Source organism: Ranitomeya variabilis, chromosome 4 (assembly GCF_051348905.1).
Source record: "Ranitomeya variabilis isolate aRanVar5 chromosome 4, aRanVar5.hap1, whole genome shotgun sequence".
NCBI lineage: Eukaryota > Metazoa > Chordata > Amphibia > Anura > Dendrobatidae > Ranitomeya > Ranitomeya variabilis.
The window spans coordinates 8,295,431-8,320,936 of NC_135235.1; the positions used below are offsets into that span (position 1 = coordinate 8,295,431).

At 46.1% G+C, this 25,506-nt stretch overlaps 1 protein-coding gene across 1 annotated transcript in view; it reads right to left on the reverse strand.

The window, feature by feature from the left end:
- Positions 1 to 25,506, reverse strand: part of LOC143769415 (alpha-2-macroglobulin-like protein 1) — a 305,150-nt gene that overhangs the window by 166,426 nt on the left and 113,218 nt on the right. The window contains exons 16-18 of the mRNA XM_077257911.1: positions 23,031 to 23,180; positions 20,856 to 21,035; positions 19,694 to 19,763 (exon numbers count right to left, since the gene is read on the reverse strand). Coding sequence (XP_077114026.1) covers positions 19,694 to 19,763; positions 20,856 to 21,035; positions 23,031 to 23,180 — 400 coding nt within the window. The remainder of the gene's footprint in view (positions 1 to 19,693; positions 19,764 to 20,855; positions 21,036 to 23,030; positions 23,181 to 25,506) is intronic.

Below are 25,506 nucleotides of genomic sequence, written 5' to 3' on the forward strand. Positions count from 1 at the left end.
TTTCCACCTGCAAAGAGAACTCTGGAGGTGCCATTGGACCGGCCGGACTACGGACTGGTTAACCGTATTCCGGATTGAGGACCCAGAGATCTTCAGTAAAGAGGTAAAGAGACTGCAACCTGGTGTCCTCGTTATTTACTGCACCGCACCACCATCACTATCCATCACATCTATTACTGTACGCCCCTCAGCAGGGTCACGGACCGGGTCTAGCCACCGTGACAACCCCAGAGCAGAGACTCAGAGGCCCGGTACCGGGTACCCCTCGGCCCTGCGGCAGTGGGGGCGCTGCATTTTGGCGTCACGAACAGGATCTACTTAAGCCTGGAGAATCGGGTCATGTGTGCCTTGGAACTGTGATTTATTGTATTTGGACTGTACTTTATTGCAAAGACTGTGCTGGGCCATTTACCGCCAAAATCCACCGCCATTACAGCGCTGAGGAGAGCACAGGAGAAGAAGAGGGGCGTGGAATAGGCGTAGACAAGCTGAAGAGCGTGAAGGACAATGGCCGCCCAGTCTAAATATTGTTGCATCCTAAGGGCGGGCCCGTCAACAGGGGAGATCCGCCTCTTGATCTTCTATGGCGGGCGGAGACCGAAGAAACGAAACTATGACTCAAATGAGGTGGGGCTGGAGACTGGAGAAGGCCTGCAGAAAAGGATGGCCCCGCATCGACCCCCGTCACCGGAGGATTATTCGGATATGCCCCCGCTGGAGGATCTGGATCCGTGGGAGCTGTCGATGGGGCACCCTTTGCCTGCGCAGTCCCCAGCCCGTGTGCCTCCCCCAGGGGAAAGGAGTGACGCTGGAGGAGTCACCCCAGGTAGGGGTGCTGAGTGCCGCGACCCCCAGGGAGATCGCGTCACCTCTGCACCAGACCCGGTCGCTGCTGCGGCCACTGGCGTTTCAGCATTCCTGCCGCCTGCTCCCAAAGAATCGGGGGGGCCAGACATGGGGCCCTTCCCTTGGGGAGAGTACAGGAATCACCTGGTTGCAGAGTTCCAGCGGGAAGTGGAGCTAGAGGCGCGTGGTGAGCTGCTGGAGGGCTCCCTGCCGAAGTGGGGCATCGTGATTGTTTACCTGCCCCAGACGGGAAAGGGCTTTGTGCAGGAGATCGGGACAGCCCTGAGAGTCCGCATCACCCGGGATGAAGTGGAACCCTGCCTGTGCGGAGACGGCGCCAAGTCCTTCCAGAAGCCGGGGGATGTGGTCACATACCGCCGGCACCTAAAGGGGAGCAGCTGGTGGGCCCGGGATATGCAGCGCTGCACCGCCGTTCTGGCGGTATCCCGCACTGAGGGGGAGGAGCTCGCCGCTGAAGCCGCTGCTGCCGCCGCCGCTGCTGCCAGCATCATCCATCGACCCACACAGACCCTCATTGCAGCGCACGACCTGATCGTGCAGAAGACCCAAACCCACGGGGTACACCTGGCCGCGGGAGTGGACTTGGAGTTCAGCCTATCCGGGCCGCAGAAGGCCACCTGCCAGGTAAAGCCTCGGTGGGGGCTGCCAGAAACCGAGTAGTGAATAAGTTTTAATGACTGTAAATAAGTTAACTGTTTTCACCATGTTGCTGCTAAAACCCGTTTAGGGTTATTCTTAAAGGGATCCCTTTGTTGACCCGGGATCCTTACTGCTTTTTGGTTATTTTCTATTTTCTTCTTTGTTATCAAGAACTGCCGCAATCATGAACAGTGCATGATACAAACTGCTTGTAAATAGTTTGCACCTTCTTAAAGGTGCTCCCTACTGGTTTTACTTAAAGAAGGACTCTTTGTGAAGATACCGCACCGGAGCCTTTGCTGAGTACGGACTGGTAGCTTGAGAAGATGTGCTACCTCATACAGACTGGATCCCCTCTTAAAGGGGATGGTCACTTGTTGCACTTAAAGAATGGTATTGCTTTAAGACAGATAGATAGCAATAATGTCTTGACAAAAAGAAAGTGATGGTGATGCTTACATGTAAAAGTTATATGTATCCAACTAGTTGATTGTAAGAAATGTTTGATAATGTTGATAGAAAAATGAGGACAGAAAGTGAACCCGTACGGGGTTAGTCGGTGAGTCCTCTTAGGAGCCATGTAGGGATGGCTCAGTGATTTCAAACTGAAAGTAAATGTTATGTCCTATACTGTGTATAGCAGTTGAAAAGGCAGTAGGCCCGGGCTGAAAGGGGCGGTCCTGTAAAGAAAGGAGAGGCAGTAGGCCTGGAGCAGTTAGGACAGGCGGTCCTGCAGATTTAACGAAGGAGAATGAAAGAGAAAGAGTTAATTAATATTATAATGTTTTATAAGTAAAGTCTTTAGTGGATAGGGAGTATACGTCCTTAAAGGCAATGTCAACTTGTTATTCAAAAGTTTGCACTGAGTAGAATACCCGGTTGGGTAACGGGAGTTATTTATAGCCTGTAATTTATAATGTTTAACCATGTTTGTAACGTTCAAGTGTCCTCACCTCCCATAAAGGGAAGCTCTGTTCAAGCTTACTTATTGTTATTGCATTTTCAAAATTGTATGTCTTTTTGCTAACCTGTATTGTTGTTTTCTTCCCAGTCCAGGAGTACTGGATTTAGCCGGGGGGGAGTGCAGCGCCCCAGAGTCCTGGTCGTTGCAGTACTGTGGCTCCGCCACTAAGGGGAGCTATGGTACGTCTGATGGCACTGAAGGAGTTCATCTGACCAGGTATCACAGACACCAATACATTTCACAGCCGGGCCTCCAGGGGGAGCTAAGGGTTCTATTCATTAGGCCACTCCTCACATACTGGTAAAACTGGGGGTCAGGCAGGAAGTTAGAACAGAAAGCTGACTGGGTTGGAACCAGGCAACACCTTGTGGCAGAGGGTGTTGTGGGGGAAGATCCGGTAGGGCCCCTGTCGGGGGTGGGATCCTGACAGAGGCCTGGCAACTTGAGAGAACGTTAAGGGACCGTGCCTGCTCAGCATAGCGGCGGTGCCCAAGGAAGGATTAGAAGCGAGATAGATTGTGCTGAGTGAGAAACGAGATCAAAGCAACAAGGAGAAATACCAGTAGGAGTCGTGCTGTGAGACCGAGGCAACACCCTACTGAGGCGCACAACCGGCGGCCGGAACGCCGAGGAAGTATTCATAAATCTAGCTTCAAGCAATACTTCAAACCAACGGCAGGACAGTCAGTCTAAGGCGGGCTGTCTCACCTAAATCACCTACGAAGACATAGGGGGCAACTTGTGGAGAGGGGCGACTCTAGGGTCCCGGAAGAGCTCCGAGCCTACCCGTCATACGGGTGCCGTCCTAACCGTAACATCAGGGAGGGACGGAAGATTAGCAGGACATCATCTAATCGAGTTGTGAGGGAACTTAAGAAACAGACACAACAGTTGTGGGGTACTATCCCGTAAGCACAGCAGGGAAGGATCACAACACATAGCGCTAGCAGGAAGGCACAGATTTCCACCTGCAAAGAGAACTCTGGAGGTGCCATCGGACCGGCCGGACTTGCACAGCCTGGTGAACCGTATTCCGGATTGAGGACCCAGAGATCTTCAGTAAAGAGGTAAAGAGACTGCAACCTGGTGTCCTCGTTATTTACTGCACCACACCACCATCACTATCCATCACATCTATTACTGTACGCCCCTCAGCAGGGTCACGGACCGGGTCTAGCCACCGTGACAACCCCAGAGCAGAGACTCAGAGGCCCGGTACCAGGTACCCCTCGGCCCTGCGGCAGTGGGGGCGCTGCATATAAGTCTGGGACTGTAGAGATTCGAAGCTTTACAGTGCACTATGTCCATCCAGCTCTGTGTATGGTGTTTATGTTCAGAAGAAGTGTTTTTTAAAAATTGGTGACATTTCAATAAAAACATTAATGAACGAAAAAAAGTTGAGAATCTTGATATTGCTTTTGCCCCCCCCCCCCCTTGTTCAAGAAATAAGCTCATCACCTTTTGGCCACATCTTAAAGGGCTTGTCAACTACTGAACAATCTCTGCTTAAATGCTATAGTGTCCTTCATAAAATAAATTCCGTCAGAGGAAACATCTGCTCTGATACTGAAAGTCTGCAGCTGAGCAGTGGCCACTGATTGGCTGCAGCGGTCACGTCACTTACCAATGTCACATGTCTGCTAAGGTTTTTCTGCATTTAAGTAAGGGGTGTCCAGTAGAGGAAGGCCCCCTTAAACTGATACGTAAAATATGTTCTTTGAATATCGTCAATCCAATGGCTCATACTCATCTGCCTTTAAATCGGAAGAGTGAACTCCGACAAATAATCATATTGCACTCTGATAAAACACTACAAACTAGGTACTACTGTCACGGGGATACAAGGAGGGCGAGAGCTAATAACCCGGGCCCCTGCAATTTCCCTCAGACTAGGGAAACCCTGTCTGACCCTCTACCTGGAGTTTACACTGATGGTGTGCATGTCCAGGCCTCGAACCTCACCCTGATTCCTGATTCAGCCCTAGACTGAACACCTCCGCCCACCACCCAGTGAATGCAATAGACCAATACTCACAGTTATAACAAACAAGGATAAAAGAAAATATACACCCACATCTCCAACAACCAGCTCTCCACTCCGGACCGAGATAACTACGGATAAGGCTACTTTCACACTAGCGTTAACTGCAATACGTCGCAAATGCGTCGTTTTGCCGAAAATACGCATCCAGCAAAAGTTCTTGCTGGATACGTTTTTTCGTCATAGACTAACATTAGCGACGCATTTGCGACGCATTGCCAAACGTCGCGTCCGTTTTGCGACGCTTGGGCGTGTGGTAGCGGACCATCGGGAGAAAAAAACGTTACATGTAACGTTTTTTGCTCCCGACGGTCCGCTTTTTCCGACCGCGCATGTGCGGCCGGAACTCCGCCCCCACCTCCCCGCACTTCCCCGCACCTCACAATGGGGCAGCGGATGCGTGGGAAAAATGCATCCGCTGCCCCTGTTGTGCGGCGGAGACCACGCTAGCGTCGGGAACGTCGGCCCGACGCACAGCGACGGGTTGTTCCCGACGCTAGTGTGAAAGTAGCCTAAGACAGAAGCTATAATCGGCGACGCCCAAAGATCAGGAGAACCATTTAAAGGAAATGGGCATGGCCCAGCTTCCAATCCGAGGATCAGATAAATTAACCCCGGAGCAGCCAGACGAAAACTAGCCGACGCCAATGAGCAAACAGTGGTTAAACGCGGAATTACCGCTGTCTGTCAGACGACCTGGTCTGAACAGTGTCCGACATGACAACTACTACAACCAAAAGGCTACAAAAAAAACCATCAGCAAAAATAAACTCAGAAAAACAGTAGAAAAACCTCTTCAAAAACTACTGCAGGAAACAGGACGCTCCTCCAAAATCTCCCCGGCGGTACGTGGACATGACTCCTTTTTTAGGCGATTCTACAGGAAATGACCTAATGCTCAGTAATGTAGGAATGACACTCTGTGCACGGTCAGTCTTCTGTTTTTTAACTGGTTCAGGGTTTGGGAACAATGAAGTGGTTAAGTGAAATAACCAGTTCATTCTTTGGGCGGCTTCCGCTATTTACACGTTATATCACTGAAAAGACGCGGGTGACAGAGATGCTGCAAAATCGGTAGCAAAGCCACCAGTGGAGCCACCAGGAGAAAGACTGACCACTTCCCCTGCAGTGGCATCGCCTAGTAAAACAGCGCACAGTCCTCAAAGAAGGAGCGTTTCCTAGAGAGGCGTCCACAAGAAAATATCAATGCTAGAAAAATGCCCGAAAATGCTGCTCGACAAGGCACACATTGACTGTTGGCACAGTATAATCTCTGGTTCTGCCGCCGAATACTCCCCAATCCTGATTGAAGTGGGTTCTGATGTAAACCCCCAACGGGATCAAGGAAAGTAGAACAAAGCGCAGTGTGAACGCAGCCTTAGAGCAGCAACCGAGCGGAAACTCTACAGTGCTCTGTGCGCGAAAGTGTCCTACGAAATGACTGCAGCGCACAGCAACGTCACCAGGACTGCGCTCATGTTCCGTCTTACACTGCGTCTTTTAATCGCTTCAAGGTTTGGAAACTATGAAGTGGTTAAAGGAGGCGACGCTCATCTCCCAGCGGAAGACGCCACTCTCTGTACTGTGTAGAGTAAGACACCGACGGAAGAACAAGAGCAGCAGCAAAACCTCAGGAGAACATCAGCGGCATTACTGGGCCAGGGTCTAACAGGCCCAAATTCCCATCCGTAGTGAAGAAGATCGCTGTTCACACATAACACTTCTAGGATAACATGTCAGTACAAGGTAAAACATGACACAGACTTAGAAGGACACGTTCACACAGAGACGGAAAAATCAGGCAAGGTTTTCAGGAGAAATCTAGATCAGAAATCTTTAAGGATTTTCATGTTGGTTTCCTCTTTGAGGTTTTTTTTTCCCTGTTTTTTACTTAAAAATCAAGTTCTGGTGGATCCCCATCACAGGCGACTCATCACTTTTACTTTCTCTGGCCTGCGCTATTTAAAACCTCACAGAAAAAATCTGGTAATATGGATTCCCCATAAAACTCAATAGGAATCGAACATGAAAGATCAGATCACAGGTGATTACAGGGATAATGTGGAAGATTCTGCTCAAAAAGCACAAAACAAACAGCAACAAACACATAGAATCAATGCATTTCAGTGGGGAAAGCGGAGATGACGCTGCCTTTATACCACATGGAAAAAGAAGCAACATCTCAATTCTTAAAGATCTTCTGCTTAAAAAAATGCTCCATAATTTGACTAATGAAACAAGGGACCGAATAAAAACTAAAAATCATCAAAAAACATCACAGAAGGACACGCATAGGACTATTAAAACTACAGGCATCAAGGGCAGAGGGCGGAATTAACTTCCCTGACATAGGAAGGTATAACTTAGCAGCAAACTTTAGATACGCCATAGACTGGATAATTTCGCTTACATTAGTCTAGACCAACAAATATGTCCACATATCTCGTTGTCAGCGGTGCTGCATTTGGGCGGGGAGGGGCTTCCGTCCGAGCTCCAGGAACACCCGATAATGTGGCAAACGATACAGACTTGGAGGCGATGTAGAAGGCTCTGCAAAGCACGCGCTGGGATGTCCCCATTTCAACCATTTCTAGGTAATCCTGGTCTTCTAAGAGGTACTCCTCCACCCTTCTATAGACTTCTGGCAGACCAGGGATGTATGCAAGGAATAGATTTGATGGACTTTAGATTTTCTATACTCTCTTTTGATATAGCATCACAACGTTTTCCGCTGTTTAGCAACAATCCTTTCCTATTCCTTCAGGCACGTAGTCTGGTACAACAATGCCTGCCGGGTGGTGATGTAGGGGAAGGGAGGAATAATATAGACGGCTTTATCAGAAATACAAGATCACAGCCGGCATCTACAAGTAGCATTTACTCTCTGCTATGCAAAAGGTGGTCATGGGAAGGGAGGGATACGGGATTAGCAAAATGGTCAAAAGATATTCCGGGCTTCGGGGTAGGAGACTTCCTTGATGCCACTACAGCACAAAGAAAGATACTGACATATAGTAGCTATACAGATATGGCCCTATTGATTACACAGGGCCTATATTACCCCATATGCTGTCCAAGGACTCAGGAGCTGTGGGGCGTTGTACATGACGGGCTACAGAGGTTGTGCGGGGTTACTTTCCCACTCACACCACAGTGGGCTATTTTTAACATTCTAGAAGAAACCCAACACGAACTACCTAAACAAGCTACTCTCACGATTTGGGCCTCGGCAACCAGGAAAAGCATATTACAGCACGGGCTGAGTCCGACTGTCCCACCACAATCCCTTATTCACGCTAAGATTATGTTCCTTTTCAAAATGGAATGGTTGGATGCGCTGACCAGTAAAGAAAGGATGTCTGGTAAATTTCTAAATACATGGTCTTTCTTCATACCCTCTCTGCCCTTGTGGGTTAAAGATAAACTACGCAATCATTTTGAAAATACCCAATGGTATCTAAGGCAGCGAATGGGTGGTCACACACCAATCCCATAAAATAACTTAAACATTCAGTGCACACAGAGAAGGGTCTGGGAGGGATTGGGGAGGGTTAGGGTTCTTGGGTTTCGATATTGCTATGTGCTTAGTCTAAATGTGTTGCATGTATACCCGGTTATCTTAAAGTTAATTAAAAGAATAAAAAAATAAATAAATAAAAAATCACAGAAATCCAGGCAGCCATACTGTTCAATATCCAGACATAAATGCACAACAGGATGCCCTCATGTATCATACATGTCTCCTGCATAGTGTACGTCATCTGCATCATATACGTCTCCTGCATAGTGTACGTCATCTGCATCATATACGTCTCCTGCATCGTGTACATCATCTGCATCATATACGTCTCCTGCATCGTGTACGTTATCTGAATTGTGTACGTCTCCTGCATACTGTACGTCATCTGCATCATATACGTCTCCTACATCGTGTACGTCATCTGCATCATATACGTCTCCTGCATCATGTACCTCATCTGAATTGTGTACGTCTCCTGCATCGTGTACGTCACCTGCTTCATATACGTCTCCTGCATCGTGTACGTCATCTGCATCATATACATCTCCTGCATCGTGTACGTCACCTGCTTCATATACGTCTCCTGCATGGTGTACGTCATCTGCATCATATACGTCTCCTGTATTGTGTACGTCTCCTGCATTGTGTACGTCTCCTGCATAGTGTACGTCATCTGCATCATATACGTCTCCTGCATCATGTACGTCATCTGAATTGTGTACGTCTCCTGCATTGTGTACATCATCTGCATCATATACGTCTCCTGCATCGTGTACGTCATCTGCATCATATACGTCTCCTGTATTGTGTACGTCATCAGCATCGTGTACGTCTCCTGCATCGTGTACGTCTCCTGCATAGTGTATGTCATCTGCTTCATATACGTCTCCTGCATAGTGTACGTCATCTGAATTGTGTATGTCTCCTGCATCGTGTACGTCACCTGCATCATATACGTCTCCTGCATCGTGTATGTCATCTGCATCATATACGTCTCCTGTATTGTGTAAGTCTCCTGCATTGTGTACCTCATCTGCATCATATACGTCTCCTGCATCGTGTACGTCATCTGCATCATATACGTCTCCTGTATTGTGTAAGTCTCCTGCATTGTGTACCTCATCTGCATCATATACGTCTCCTGCATCGTGTACGTCATCTGCATCGTGTACGTCATCTGCATCATATACGTCTCCTGCATTGTGTACGTCATCTGCATGGTGTACGTCATCTGCTTCATATACATCACCTGCTTCATATACGTCTCCTGCATCGTGTACGTCATCTGCATCATATACGTCTCCTGTATTGTGTACGTTATCTGCATCGTGTACGTCATCTGCATCATATACGTCTCCTGCATCATGTACATCTCCTGCATCGTGTTCGCCTCTTGCATCATTTACGTCTCCGGCATGTACATTTACATCTCCTGCGTCACGATTCCTCCGCTCAGTGAATGAATACTATGCTGTTCTATGGAAACTGTCTTGCTGAGTTGTCTGTTTTGATTGACATCTTGGCTGTCTAAACCTTTGATGAACTTGCTGATCTGTCGGTGCTTTGACTGACAGCTCAGCTGTCCAATCTGTGACTGGGAGGTGCGGGACTTTCTCCAGGTGTTCGGAGTTATGGTGATTGCCCAGCTAGTTATCTGAGCGGTCTGCTCCTGATCTCTGCCAGACATAGTTTGTGCTTCCTGGTGAGTGTTAGCCTGATTCTGCTGCCTGACCCTTTGGACCGTGTTCTGACTATCCCTTTGTCTTGTCCTTTGGCTTTGATCTGCTATCTCTTGTTATTGACCCTGGACTGTGACCTGACGTACGACTTTGTATTTTCCCTTGGCTAGCTATGTATTCTTTTGGTATTGACCCCGAAATGTCTGACTTTTCTGCCCCAGTCTGTCCATAAGCAGTGACTAGGGTCGCAGTCTCCTCCATCATACAGTATACGTCTCCTGCATCGTGTGCGTCTTTTTTTCACGCTTTTTCTGCAGAGTGCAGGCCAGGTGGCTCTAGCCATGGCTGGGGAATGTGGGGGTGACTGTCCTGTGGGTGCACATATAGTACAGGCAGCCCGCCTGATGTAATAGTAGGGCACTGGTTGTAGGCTGTTATCTGGACAGGGCTGCATTGCACATTGTGGTGTGAATGGTGTCCTATGAAGCTGATGTGTATTTTGAGTACTATGCAGCCGTCATACAGATATTTGGGGTAGTACTCATCAGTATTTGCCTCGGTGCTGCCCCGCCTGTATCATGGGGTCACTGCAGCCTGCTGGGCATCCGTGTCTGGACATGGCATTGTAAGTATGGCTGCCTGGCTTTCCATGATAAATTTTTCTGAAACAACCGAAGCAGAAATAAAAGCTCAAGTCACAAAAACTGTTCCATAAGAGGCATAAAAAATGCATGTCCTTAATGCAGCGTGCTTCCTGACCATCTCTGGTATTTGGGGCAGAAAAATCTGCTGCAAAAATGCTGCATGTGAACATGGCCTTAGTAGCATGTATGTGAACAATCAATATCGCTGTATTCCTGATCGTGTGGCTTATAATTGTGCTAATAACTGCAGCGAACAAACTCTGGAAAATCCATAAACATTCTGAGCGTGAAAGAAGCGAAAAGGAAAAGACAGAAAACATAAAAACTTCAGCAGCGAAAAAACGACGTCCACCGCAAAAGGCCATAAACACAGCGGCGAGAAGGAAAATTCAGCACAAAAACTACCGTATACAGAAGGTACAGAGGAAATACATCTGTATATAGTGCGGGGGATACATCTGTATATAGTGCGGAGGATACATCTGTATATAGTGCGGGGGATACATCTGTATATAGTGTGGGGGGGATACATCTGTATATAGTGTGCGGGGGACACATCTGTATATAGTGCGGGGGATACATCTGTATATAGTGCGGAGGATACATCTGTATATAGTGCGGGGGATACATCTGTATATAGTGTGGGGGGGATACATCTGTATATAGTGTGGAGGATACATCTGTATATAGTGCGGGGGATACATCTGTATATAGTGTGGGGGGGATACATCTGTATATAGTGTGCGGGGGACACATCTGTATATAGTGCGGGGGATACATCTGTATATAGTGTGGGGGGATACATCTGTATATAGTGCGGAGGATACATCTGTATATAGTGCGGGGGATACATCTGTATATAGTGCGGGGGATACATCTGTATATAGTGCGGGGGATACATCTGTATATAGTGCGGGGGGCACATCTGTATATAGTGTGGGGGATACATCTGTATATAGTGCAGGGGATACATCTGTATATAGTGCGGGGGATACATCTGTATATAGTGCGGAGGATACATCTGTATATAGTGCGGGGGATACATCTGTATATAGTGCGGAGGATACATCTGTATATAGTGCGGAGAATACATCTGTATATAGTGTGGAGGGGATACATCTGTATATAGTGTGGAGGATACATCTGTATATAGTGTGGGGGGGATACATCTGTATATAGTGCGGAGGATAGATCTGTATATAGTGCGGAGGATACATCTGTATATAGTGTGGGGGATACATCTGTATATAGTGCAGGGGATACATCTGTATATAGTGCGGAGGATACATCTGTATATAGTGTGGGGGGATACATCTGTATATAGTGCGGAGGATACATCTGTATATAGTGCGGGGGATACATCTGTATATAGTGCGGAGGATACATCTGTGTATAGTGCGGGGGATACATCTGTGTATAGTGCGGGGGATAAATCTGTATATAGTGCGGAGGATACATCTGTATATAGTGCGGAGGATACATCTGTATATAGTGCGGAGGATACATCTGTATATAGTGCGGAGGATACATCTGTATATAGTGCGGAGGATACATCTGTATATAGTGTAGTGCGGAGGATACATCTGTATATAGTGCGGGGGATACATCTGTATATAGTGTGTGGGACACATCTGTATATAGTGTGGAGGACACATCTGTATATAGTGTGGAGGATACATCTGTATATAGTGCGGAGGATACATCTGTATATAGTGCGGAGGATACATCTGTATATAGTGCGGAGGGATACATCTGTATATAGTGTAGTGCGGAGGGATACATCTGTATATAGTGCGGGGGATACATCTGTATATAGTGCGGAGGATACATCTGTATATAGTGCGGAGGATACATCTGTATATAGTGCGGAGGATACATCTGTATATAGTGCGGAGGATACATCTGTATATAGTGTAGTGTGGGGGATACATCTGTATATAGTGCGGGGGATACATCTGTATATAGTGTGGGGGATACATCTGTATATAGTGCGGAGGATACATCTGTATATAGTGTAGTGCGGAGGGATACATCTGTATATAGTGCGGAGGATACATCTGTATATAGTGCTGGGGATACATCTGTATATAGTGCGGGGGATACATCTGTATATAGTGCGGAGGATACATCTGTATATAGTGCGGAGGGATACATCTGTATATAGTGTAGTGCGGAGGGATACATCTGTATATAGTGTGGGGGGGATACATCTGTATATAGTGCGGGGGATACATCTGTATATAGTGCGGGGGATACATCTGTATATAGTGTAGTGCGGAGGATACATCTGTATATAGTGTGGAGGATACATCTGTATATAGTGCGGAGGATACATCTGTATATAGTGCGGGGGATACATCTGTATATAGTGCGGGGGATACATCTGTATATAGTGCGGGGGATACATCTGTATATAGTGTGGAGGATACATCTGTATATAGTGCGGGGGATACATCTGTATATAGTGTGGAGGATACATCTGTATATAGTGCGGGGTATACATCTGTATATAGTGCGGGGGATACATCTGTATATAGTGCGGGGGATACATCTGTATATAGTGTAGTGCGGAGGATACATCTGTATATAGTGTGGGGGATACATCTGTATATAGTGTGGAGGATACATCTGTATATAGTGTGGAGGATACATCTGTATATAGTGCGGGGGATACATCTGTATATAGTGCGGGGGATACATCTGTATATAGTGCGGGGGATACATCTGTATATAGTGTGGGGGATACATCTGTATATAGTGTGGAGGATACATCTGTATATAGTGTGGAGGATACATCTGTATATAGTGCGGGGGATACATCTGTATATAGTGCGGGGGATACATCTGTATATAGTGCGGGGGATACATCTGTATATAGTGCGGAGGATACATCTGTATATAGTGCGGGGGATACATCTGTATATAGTGCGGAGGATACATCTGTATATAGTGCGGGGGATACATCTGTATATAGTGCGGGGGATACATCTGTATATAGTGCGGGGGATACATCTGTATATAGTGCGGGGGATACATCTGTATATAGTGCGGAGGATACATCTGTATATAGTATAGTGTGGGGGATACATCTGTATATAGTGTGGAGGATACATCTGTATATAGTGTGGAGGATACATCTGTATATAGTGTGGAGGATACATCTGTATATAGTGCGGGGGATACATCTGTATATAGTGCGGGGGATACATCTGTATATAGTGCGGAGGATACATCTGTATATAGTGTGGAGGATACATCTGTATATAGTGTGGAGGATACATCTGTATATAGTGTGGAGGATACATCTGTATATAGTGCGGGGGATACATCTGTATATAGTGCGGGGGATACATCTGTATATAGTGCGGGGGATACATCTGTATATAGTGTGGGGGATACATCTGTATATAGTGCGGGGGATACATCTGTATATAGTGCGGGGGATACATCTGTATATAGTGTGGGGATACATCTGTATATAGTGCGGGGGATACATCTGTATATAGTGCGGGGGATACAGCTGTATATAGTGCGGGGGATACATCTGTATATAGTGTAGTGCGGAGGATACATCTGTATATAGTGCGGAGGATACATCTGTATATAGTGTGGGGGATACATCTGTATATAGTGTGGAGGATACATCTGTATATAGTGTGGAGGATACATCTGTATATAGTGTAGTGCGGAGGATACATCTGTATATAGTGTAGTGCGGGGGATACATCTGTATATAGTGCGGAGGGTACATCTGTATATAGTGCGGGGGATACATCTGTATATAGTGCGGGGTGATACATCTGTATATAGTGTGGAGGATACATCTGTATATAGTGCGGGGGATACATCTGTATATAGTGCGGGGGATACATCTGTATATAGTGTGGGGGATACATCTGTATATAGTGCGGGGGATACATCTGTATATAGTGCGGGGGATACATCTGTATATAGTGCGGAGGATACATCTGTATATAGTGCGGGGGATACATCTGTATATAGTGTGGGGGATACATCTGTATATAGTGCGGGGGATACATCTGTATATAGTGCGGGGGATACATCTGTATATAGTGCGGAGGATACATCTGTATATAGTGCGGGGGATACATCTGTATATAGTGTGGGGGATACATCTGTATATAGTGTGGAGGATACATCTGTATATAGTGCGGAGGATACATCTGTATATAGTGCGGGGGACACATCTGTATATAGTGCGGGGGATACATCTGTATATAGTGCGGGGGATACATCTGTATATAGTGCGGAGGACACATCTGTATATAGTGTGGAGGATACATCTGTATATCGTGTGGAGGATACATCTGTATATAGTGTGGAGGATACATCTGTATATAGTGCGGAGGATACATCTGTATATAGTGTGGGGGATACATCTGTATATAGTGTGGAGGATACATCTGTATATAGTGTGGAGGATACATCTGTATATAGTGTAGTGCGGAGGATACATCTGTATATAGTGTAGTGCGGGGGATACATCTGTATATAGTGCGGAGGATACATCTGTATATAGTGCGGGGGATACATCTGTTTATAGTGTGGGGGATACATCTGTATATAGTGTGGAGGATACATCTGTATATAGTGTGGAGGATACATCTGTATATAGTGTAGTGCGGGGGATACATCTGTATATAGTGTGGGGGATACATCTGTATATAGTGTGGGGGATACATCTGTATATAGTGCGGAGGATACATCTGTATATAGTGTGGGGGATACATCTGTATATAGTGTGGAGGATACATCTGTATATAGTGCGGGGGATACATCTGTATATAGTGCGGAGGATACATCTGTATATAGTGCGGAGGATACATCTGTATATAGTGCGGAGGATACATCTGTATATAGTGCGGAGGATACATCTGTATATAGTGTGGAGGATACATCTGTATATAGTGTAGTGCGGAGGATACATCTGTATATAGTGTAGTGCGGAGGATACATCTGTATATAGTGTAGTGCGGGGGATACATCTGTATATAGTGCGGAGGATACATCTGTATATAGTGTGGAGGATACATCTGTATATAGTGTGGAGGATACATCTGTATATAGTGTAGTGCGGGGGATACATCTGTATATAGTGTGGGGGATACATCTGTATATAGTGTGGGGGATACATCTGTATATAGTGCGGAGGATACATCTGTATATAGTGTGGGGGATACATCTGTATATAGTGTGGAGGATACATCTGTATATAGTGCGGGGGATACATCTGTATATAGTGCGGAGGATACATCTGTATATAGTGCGGAGGATACATCTGTATATAGTGCGGAGGATACATCTGTATATAGTGCGGAGGATACATCTGTATATAGTGTGGAGGATACATCTGTATATAGTGTAGTGCGGAGGATACATCTGTATATAGTGTAGTGCGGGGGATACATCTGTATATAGTGCGGAGGGTACATCTGTATATAGTGCGGGGGATACATCTGTATATAGTGTAGTGCGGGGGATACATCTGTATATAGTGCGGAGGATACATCTGTATATAGTGCGGGGGATACATCTGTATATAGTGTGGAGGATACATCTGTATATAGTGTGGAGGATACATCTGTATATAGTGTGGAGGATACATCTGTATATAGTGTAGTGCGGGGGATACATCTGTATATAGTGCGGAGGATACATCTGTATATAGTGCGGGGGATACATCTGTATATAGTGCGGGGGATACAGCTGTATATAGTGCGGAGGATACATCTGTATATAGTGCGGAGGATACATCTGTATATAGTGCGGAGGATACATCTGTATATAGTGTGGAGGATACATCTGTATATAGTGTAGTGCGGGGGATACATCTGTATATAGTGCGGAGGATACATCTGTATATAGTGTGGGGGATACATCTGTATATAGTGTGGAGGATACATCTGTATATAGTGCGGAGGATACATCTGTATATAGTGTAGTGCGGGGGATACATCTGTATATAGTGCGGGGGATACATCTGTATATAGTGTGGAGGATACATCTGTATATAGTGCGGAGGATACATCTGTATATAGTGCGGAGGATACATCTGTATATAGTGCGGAGGATACATCTGTATATAGTGCGGAGGATACATCTGTATATAGTGCGGGGGATACATCTGTATATAGTGTGGAGGATACATCTGTATATAGTGCGGAGGATACATCTGTATATAGTGTGGAGGATACATCTGTATATAGTGTGGAGGATACATCTGTATATAGTGCGGAGGATACATCTGTATATAGTGCGGAGGATACATCTGTATATAGTGCGGAGGATACATCTGTATATAGTGCGGGGGATACATCTGTATATAGTGTGGAGGATACATCTGTATATAGTGTGGAGGATACATCTGTATATAGTGTGGAGGATACATCTGTATATAGTGTGGAGGATACATCTGTATATAGTGTGGAGGATACATCTGTATATAGTGTAGTGCGGGGGATACATCTGTATATAGTGCGGAGGGTACATCTGTATATAGTGCGGGGGATACATCTGTATATAGTGCGGAGGATACATCTGTATATGGTGTGGAGGATACATCTGTATATAGTGTGGAGGATACATCTGTATATAGTGTAGTGCGGAGGATACATCTGTATATAGTGTGGAGGATACATCTGTATATAGTGTAGTGCGGGGGATACATCTGTATATAGTGCGGGGGATACATCTGTATATAGTGTGGAGGATACATCTGTATATAGTGCGGAGGATACATCTGTATATGGTGTGGAGGATACATCTGTATATAGTGCGGGGGATACATCTGTATATAGTGTGGAGGATACATCTGTATATAGTGCGGAGGATACATCTGTATATAGTGCGGAGGATACATCTGTATATGGTGTGGAGGATACATCTGTATATAGTGCGGGGGATACATCTGTATATAGTGCGGGAGGACACATCTGTATATGGTGCAGGGGATAGATTGATTTGGTCAGTATGTAGCATGGGTCTATAGGAGGATGTCAGATGTTACAGTATATATAAACCTGCTTCTTGCCGTGTCGTGTGGATGGTTTTCTCACCGCTACGTTCTTTATCAGGGTTATTATTACACAAACACCACAGTTATATCGTGATTATCTGGGTATTTTTGTTGCCGTTTATCTCCCGTTTTGCGGCTTCTGGTGGTTCTCATTGCTCTGTGACACTTTTGTTTTTAATCTTTTCTTCTGATATCGGATTATTATAGACGGCGTTGATGATTTTAGAGGCTGTGTGATCCTCCGCCGGTGACATCACAACACTCGTATTATTTGCCTTTTCTCGCTGTTGATTTCTTATTTGGGACATTTTTTGCTTTTTAGAAGCAGTTTGACTTTCGTTTCTAGTATTTGTAGAGTTTTGATATTATGTCTGGATTATTGGAGGCTTCTCCACCACTGCTGCTCAATGATGATGATGACGTGTGGACCTTTTCTGTCCTTTTTATGTGGCTCTGGCTTTTGGTGCAGACACAGAGTTTTATCGTCCCGCGTCATAAGCCTCGGTCGCGCTGTTAATGGACGTCACTCGTTTTGTCGCCGTCTGCTGCTCAGGCCTCAAAGGTTCTTTGTATTTTACGATCTTGTGGGACGAGTTAATCACACACCAGAACTATCAGTCACTCATCACATTATCAATGATTAATGGCCTTATTCGATATTCAGTTACACGACACATTACTTTCACATAATTCAATATTTTAGGTTTTTAATTTATTGTAATGACAGATTAAAGGGTTTATTCCCACAATGACTGTTAGTAATGCACAGTACAAGCCCAACATGAAGTTTCTTGTTCCTTTGTATCTTTTTTCATCTCGTTTGTGCATCCAGTGTCACAGAGATGAACGGGCGTCATTATCCCTATCTGCTAACCCTTCGTTTCCCAGCAGCACCCCACTTCTCCTCAGTGCTGCAGGCCCCTCGCTCTGCTCCACTGTGTGTTTCTGATAAGGGATGGAAAGACCTCAACACGGGCAGTTGTTGTTACATGGGTGAAGCAATGACTGTGACTCACTAAGTGCCCAATATTTATTATTTACAAAGTGCACATTTCAGTAGCAGTTCACAGGATCTTCAAGGCATGATCACACTCTCCCTTTCATGCAGAGCTGAGCTGTGCTACAACATGGCTGTCAGGGCAGTGAAGACGCAGCAAGGGGACCTGGGGGACGCCTTATTAGACAGGGTTCATATGTGCCTCTATTATTCATGGATTCCACAAGGTCATTAGGTTTAAGTGTAGCTGGTATCAGTGGGATTTTCAGAGATGAGCATAGCTAAGCTGTGCTGCATCCCGGCTGTCAGAGGTTGTATCTCACAGGGTCATTAGCCGCATCTGAGCACGCTCCACCATCAGTGTGAGAACTACCAGAGGACGGGTCCGGTGGCATTGGAGGGAAAAGAAAGCAGTGAGGGGCATCAACAGGGGGCGATAGCTGCTACTCAGTGCAGATTTTAGCCTGTATTTGACCGGGGGACTATGAGGTGGCTGCCTCTCCAAGAAGCTGAGAGACGGGGGACTATGGGGTGGCTGCCTCTCCAAGAAGCTGAGATATGGGGGGCTATGGGGCAGCTGCCTCTCCAAGAAGCTGAGAGACGGGGGACTATGGGGTGGCTGCCTCTCCAAGAACCTGAGATACGGGGGACTATGGGGCAGCTGCCTCTCCAAGAAGCTGAGAGACGGGGGACTATGGGGTGGCTGCCTCTCCAAGAAGCTGAGAGACGGGGGACTATGGGGCGGCTGCCTCTCTGAGAAGCTGAGATACGAGGGGGCTATGGGGCGGCTGCCTCTCCAAGAAGCTGAGATACGGGGGACTATGGGGTGGCTGCCTCTCCAAGAAGCTGAGATATGGGGGGCTATGGGCCAGATGCATCTTCAAGAAGCGGAGATACGGGGGAGCTATGGGGCGGATGCCTCTCCAGGAAACTGAGATACAAGGGGCTATAGGGCGGCTGCATCTCTGAGAAGCTGAGATATGAGGGGGCTATGGGCCGGATGCCTCTAGGAGAAGCTGAGATACAGGGGGCAATGGGGCGGCTGCCTCTCCAAGAAGCTGAGATATGGGGTGGCTGCCTCTGCTGAAGCGAGGATGGAAGATGGTGGTCATCAAAATATTTAGCAAATTACTGACATTGGAGGAGTCAATGTGCAACGATCCCCACCAGGCCCCAGAACATGGGGACACATCTGTGTGACAACATATCTATACGTTTGGTTGTGTCACTCACCTCCTAATGATAGAGGAAGAATCCCACCGACCCCGACCAATAAACTAATCAGACATCTACAAGAAGAACTTACTGTAACTGTGCCATATACAGGTGGTCGGAGCGACAACGTCCCAACTGGTGACAAGGTGGAGACCCATGTCCTACAGAGAAGAGAATGTGTCAACGCGGAACATAACCCCCAGCATCCATAAAAGGATGAGTGGTGCTGTGCAGTGTATATATACAGGAGGAGTGGTACTGTGCAGTGTATATATACAGGAGGAGTGGTACTGTGCAGTGTATATATACAGGAGGAGTGGTACTGTGCAGTGTATATATACAGGAGGAGTGGTACTGTGCAGAGTATATATACAGGAGGAGTGGTACTGTGCAGTGTATATATACAGGACAGGAGGAGTGGTACTGTGCAGAGTATATATACAGGAGGAGTGGTACTGTGCAGTGTATATATACAGGACAGGAGGAGTGGTACTGTGCAGTGTATATATAAAGGACAGGAGGAGTGGTACTGTGCAGTGTATATATACAGGAGGAGTGGTACTGTGCAGAGTATATATACAGGAGGAGTGGTACTGTGCAGTGTATATATACAGGACAGGAGGAGTGGTACTGTGCAGAGTATATATACAGGAGGAGTGGTACTGTGCAGTGTATATATACAGGACAGGAGGAGTGGTACTGTGCAGTGTATATATAAAGGACAGGAGGAGTGGTACTGTGCAGTGTATATATACAGGACAGGAGGAGTGGTACTGTGCGGTGTATATATACAGGAGGAGTGGTACTGTGCGGTGTATATATACAGGAGGAGCGGTACTGTGCAGTGTATATATACAGGAGGAGTGGTACTGTGCAGAGTATATATACAGGAGGAGTGGTACTGTGCAGTGTATATATACAGGACAGGAGGAGTGGTACTGTGCAGAGTATATATACAGGAGGAGTGGTACTGTGCAGTGTATATATACAGGACAGGAGCAGTGGTGCTGTGCAGTGTATATATACAGGAGGAGTGGTGCTGTGCAGTGTATATATACAGGAGGAGTGGTACTGTGCAGTGTATATATACAGGTGGAGTGGTGCTGTGTAGTGTATATATACAGGAGGAGTGGTACTGTGCAGTGTATATATACAGGTGGAGTGGTACTGTGCAGTGTATATATACAGGTGGAGTGGTACTGTGCAGAGTCGTTACATACAGAACGATGATGTAGTTGTTCTCGGACACTCACCTGAACAATGTTCTTCAGGTCCTTCTTCTTCTCCGGATAGGAGTACCCGCCCCACCATCCGGTCACGTCATCTGCATTATCGCTGGCAATGGCCGTCTCTGGCTTGAAATCGCGGCAATAGTCATAGTGGGGTCTATGTGCAGGTATGTAGGAGCGCGTCGCCTTCACCAGGTTCTTGATCTGGAATTGGACAATGACTCTTCTGTGTCGTCGTCACTTCTATTATTTCTTCTACGTTATGATTATTATTACGTATAACATTTGTAATGGAGGAAAGTCCGGAGATCTGACCTTACTGTAGTGAATCTACTGCCATGGCTTCCTTATATACAGGAGGGGGCTGCCTTATATACAGGTGTTAGGAAATAGGAAGAATGTCTTGTTATCGAAATTGCACTTCCGGGACTTTCCACTGCATTTGCTGTTACAAAAGCAAAGCCCTATGGCAGACACATGCCTGTGGGTGATGACAGCCCCCCTTCGTCTGAGAAATAAGCAAGCTTTTCTCCTCTTCACTCTGCCTGTCAGCTCTGTGTAATTCTAAACCCCTCATCCCCCCTCCCGCCTGATACCAGCTATAACTGGTACTGCAACTTTCAAACCGCACAGGACTTCTTTGTTCTTGAAAAGTTATGTATAATGACACCGATCAGGGATAGAGATATAAAAGTTACATATTCCAAATGTCCACCGGGAGATCTATAACTCACTGAAATCGCTAGGGTCAAAGCCCAACAAAATGCAAGGAACGGATTTCTCCATAAGCAGGTCATGTATCACTTAGCGCCCATACTTAAATGAACCCCTATGTCGTGGTGAGCATCATGATAATTTTGACTTTCTTCTACGAGGTTCATACGCCAAGATACATGTAGAGATGGTTTTTCATATCTTCAAGAAAGGGGAGTGTTCAGCCACCCAGTGAAGTCATCACAGAGGGAGTGCATTGGTTTTGGGCACAAGTATAAGATAGTGAGAGCTCATTTTTTCACTAGCTATCGCCCAGGGAGTCAGCTGAGAGAGAGGCTCTGCAAATCTGCCTGATGCATTGGGACATGCTCCCCCTCCCCCCAGCCGCATGGTCAGCCATGATGTGAAAGAACTGTAAGGGTATGTGTCCACGTTCAGGATTGCATCAGGATTTGGTCAGGATTTTTCATCAGTATTAGTAAGCCAAAACCAGGAGTGGGTGATAAATGCAGAAGTGGAGCATATGTTTCTATTATACTTTTCCTCTAATTGTTCCACTCCTGGTTTTGGCTTACAAATACTGATGAAAAATCCTGACCAAATCCTGATGCAATCCTGAACGTGGACACATACCCTAAGTCTATTTTCTTCCTTTAATCCCTTTTTATTTTGTAATTGTCTGTATATACATAATTTTTTCATTTTATAATATCTTGTTACACTTTTGTAAACACTGCCTACCTTTTGGAGTAAAATATATAAAATTACTAGCTTCGTTTCTCCTTGCCCTATAACGTACTTTCACGTCATCTGAAGTAAATTACGCTACTAATTGTGTTGGCTCCTGACCCATTATTAATGAACAGGAGCTGGTGGCAGCAGAAGTGTCTTGCACTGGTGTATACCGCTGTCCGTGACGGAATGGGATTTTTATAGTGTATTGCTCGCCTGCGGCTGGGAATAATTCCAACACCCTCACTGCAGTGCATGCCCCACAGTCAGTACATAGCAGGCAGCCTTTCTGGCGACTAATTATCCTAGGTGCAGTGCCCTGAATGACCTGAAGCTAAGGGGGCGCCAGAGAGCTGCGAGTTCCAAACCGGAACTGGAAAGTGGGATATAGATAAATCCCCTTCAGAAACGAACTGGGGCAACCAAACAACCCCCATTCATGACAACAGGAGGGGTGCTTCCTTATATACAGGAGGGGGGCTTCCTTATATATCAGAGGGGGGCTTCCTTATATATCAGAGGGGGGCTTACTTATATATCAGAGGGGGGCTTCCTTCACGTGGAGGCCATTCAGACCGCATCCTACAATCTGCACCTGACTATGTGACGGATCTGGGCCGAGGAGCTGACAATCTCCCTGCATTCTCCTCTCACACCACGTTACAAGGAGTTAACCTGTTCCTGCCCAATGGAGTCATCTTCATCAGTAGCAGGAGCAGTGAGAATATCTGCACACTGTGATGTCATTCGTACCGTACTCCCAGTCAGTTCTGCCTCCGGTTTCATCATCACCACACTCTTGTCCACTGCTCGCACCGCACACAAGGAACCGCCATTAGCCTTAAGAAGGAGCTGAACGTCTGAACCAGGGAGAGCTTCTTCCTCTGAGAACTTAAGACTGACCTGTAATAATACAGAGCACATAACCCTCATCATCTCCATGTTACACAGAGCACATAACCCTCATCATCTCCATGTTACACAGAGCACATAACCCTCATCATCTCCATGTTACACAGAGCACATAACCCTCATCATCTCCTTATAACAATGTTTTATACAGGCTGACTGGAGGCCTAGTTCTGGTTCTGGTAGAGTATGGCTTCGGGGTGCAGGTTACACAAAGAAGGAACAGAACGTTTACATTTTATATTTAATCCAAATGATAGGCACTGTTTATAAAAATATATATAGAGAGATTTTACAAAGGGGACATAAAATACAGAATACGCAATGGTATGTATCTCTCTACATGAACCCAGATTATAAAGAGCCTTGAGCTTTTAGTAGCACTGGAGTTTGACCCACACACCCCCTGTGATTACCTCAAGTGGGCCGGGTGGTGGGATGTCCTCAGTCATTCAGGATTTTATGAAATTCCCAACTTACGCTACAACTGATGGCCGAAGTTTGAGATCACCACCATGTTTTTTTTTTAATCAGGATTTTTCTGTTACCCAGACGCCAAACATTACAAGGCTGTTAGCTGCCTGCCCACTAATGATTTGTGGCTTATAGGCAAGGGTTACAGTTATGAAAAAAAAGCATCGTCTTCCCTGATTAGTCCTGCAGCTGAAAATGTATGTCCCATCCCTATCAGATCTATACGGACTCTAATATTTCCAATGTAGTTTTGGAGACATACATCTGGGTCAATATATAGCATTTGCCTTACAGGAAAAAGCAGTATCACTGTGGATAAAGCCCCTTCCATTTTGCTATCTATGTGTAAACAAATTCTCTGAAAAGACCTTTCATGTCTTAATTACCTGTCCAATCTATAACTTTGTCTACACACAATAGATATCCTTGTTCAGTCACTTGGGCACTGCCAGGGGTTTTCACTTTAAAAATGGGTTGCCTGCATGGTAATTAGGATAGTTCACTTCACAGCTATATGTAAACTCCCACTTAATTATGTCCATTTTACAGATTATTCAAACAGGCTGAGACTGTCAGCTATTTGCTTCCTCACTGGAAAGCTGTGTAAGATGGAAGAAGGGAGGGGGGTGAGTGCCCTCTTCACTGATTTTAATATTTTTGATCACAGATAGTATGAGATACTTTATCAAATGCTTTGCTGAAGTTAAGATATACTATATCTACCGCATTTCCCTGATCCACCCAGTCATTGATTCCATCATAGATGGGAACTAGATTAGTCTGGCATGGCTTGTTTGCTACAAACCCATGCTGGCTCTCGTTAAAGGGAACCTGTCACCCCCAAAATCGATGGTGAGGTAAGCTCACCGTCATCAGGGGCTTATCTACAGCATTCTGTAATGCTGTAGATAAGCACCCGATGTTACCTGAAAGAGGAGAAAAGACGTTAGATTATACTCACCCAGGGGCGGTCCCGCTCCGATGGGCATCTCAGGTCAGGTACAGCGCCTCCCATCTTCATTCCATGACATCCTCTTCTGGTCTTCACGCCACGGCTCCGGCGCAGGCGTACTTTGTCGGCCCTGTTGAGGGCAGAGCAAAGTACTGCAGTGCGCAGGCGCCAGGCCTCTCTGACCTTTTTGGCGCCTGCGCACTGCAGTACTTTGCTCTGCCCTCAACAGGGCAGACAAAGTATGCCTGCGCCGGAGCCGTGGCGTGTAGACCAGAAGAGGACGTCATGGAATGAAGATAGGAGGCGCCGGAGTGGACCTGAGACACCCATTTGACCGGACCGCAGCGGGACCGCCCCTGGGTGAGTATATTCTAACCTCTTTTTCTCCTCTTTCAGGTAACATCGGGGGCTTATCTACATCATTCCAGAATGCTGTAGATAAGCCACTGATGCCGGTGAGCTTACCTCACCATCGATTTTGGGGGTGACAGGTTCCCTTTAATTACTGTATTGTTAACCAAGTACTTACATACATGCTGTTTAATAATTTGTTCACAGATCTTCCCTAGTGTAGAAGTAAGGCTCACTGGCCTGTAATTTCTTGGTGTCAGGAACATGAGCTATTTGATTGTCTATGATCACGCGCACTGAGCTCTGCTACGTTCCTTAAAGCTGCAGATTTGACCCCCCCTTCTCTTTTTTGCCTCCTAGCACAAGGCTGGAATTCTCAGCCACTCACCCTCCCTCTCCCCTGCTATATAGTGTAATGGAAGACCAATGTGCAGCAGCCCCTCACTCAAGAATTTATATGGCTTCAAAGTCGAAGCACATGAGGAAAACCCCCAGGAATGTCTTTGTCTGCCCTGTGAACCCAAAAACGTAAATAGCAGAAAG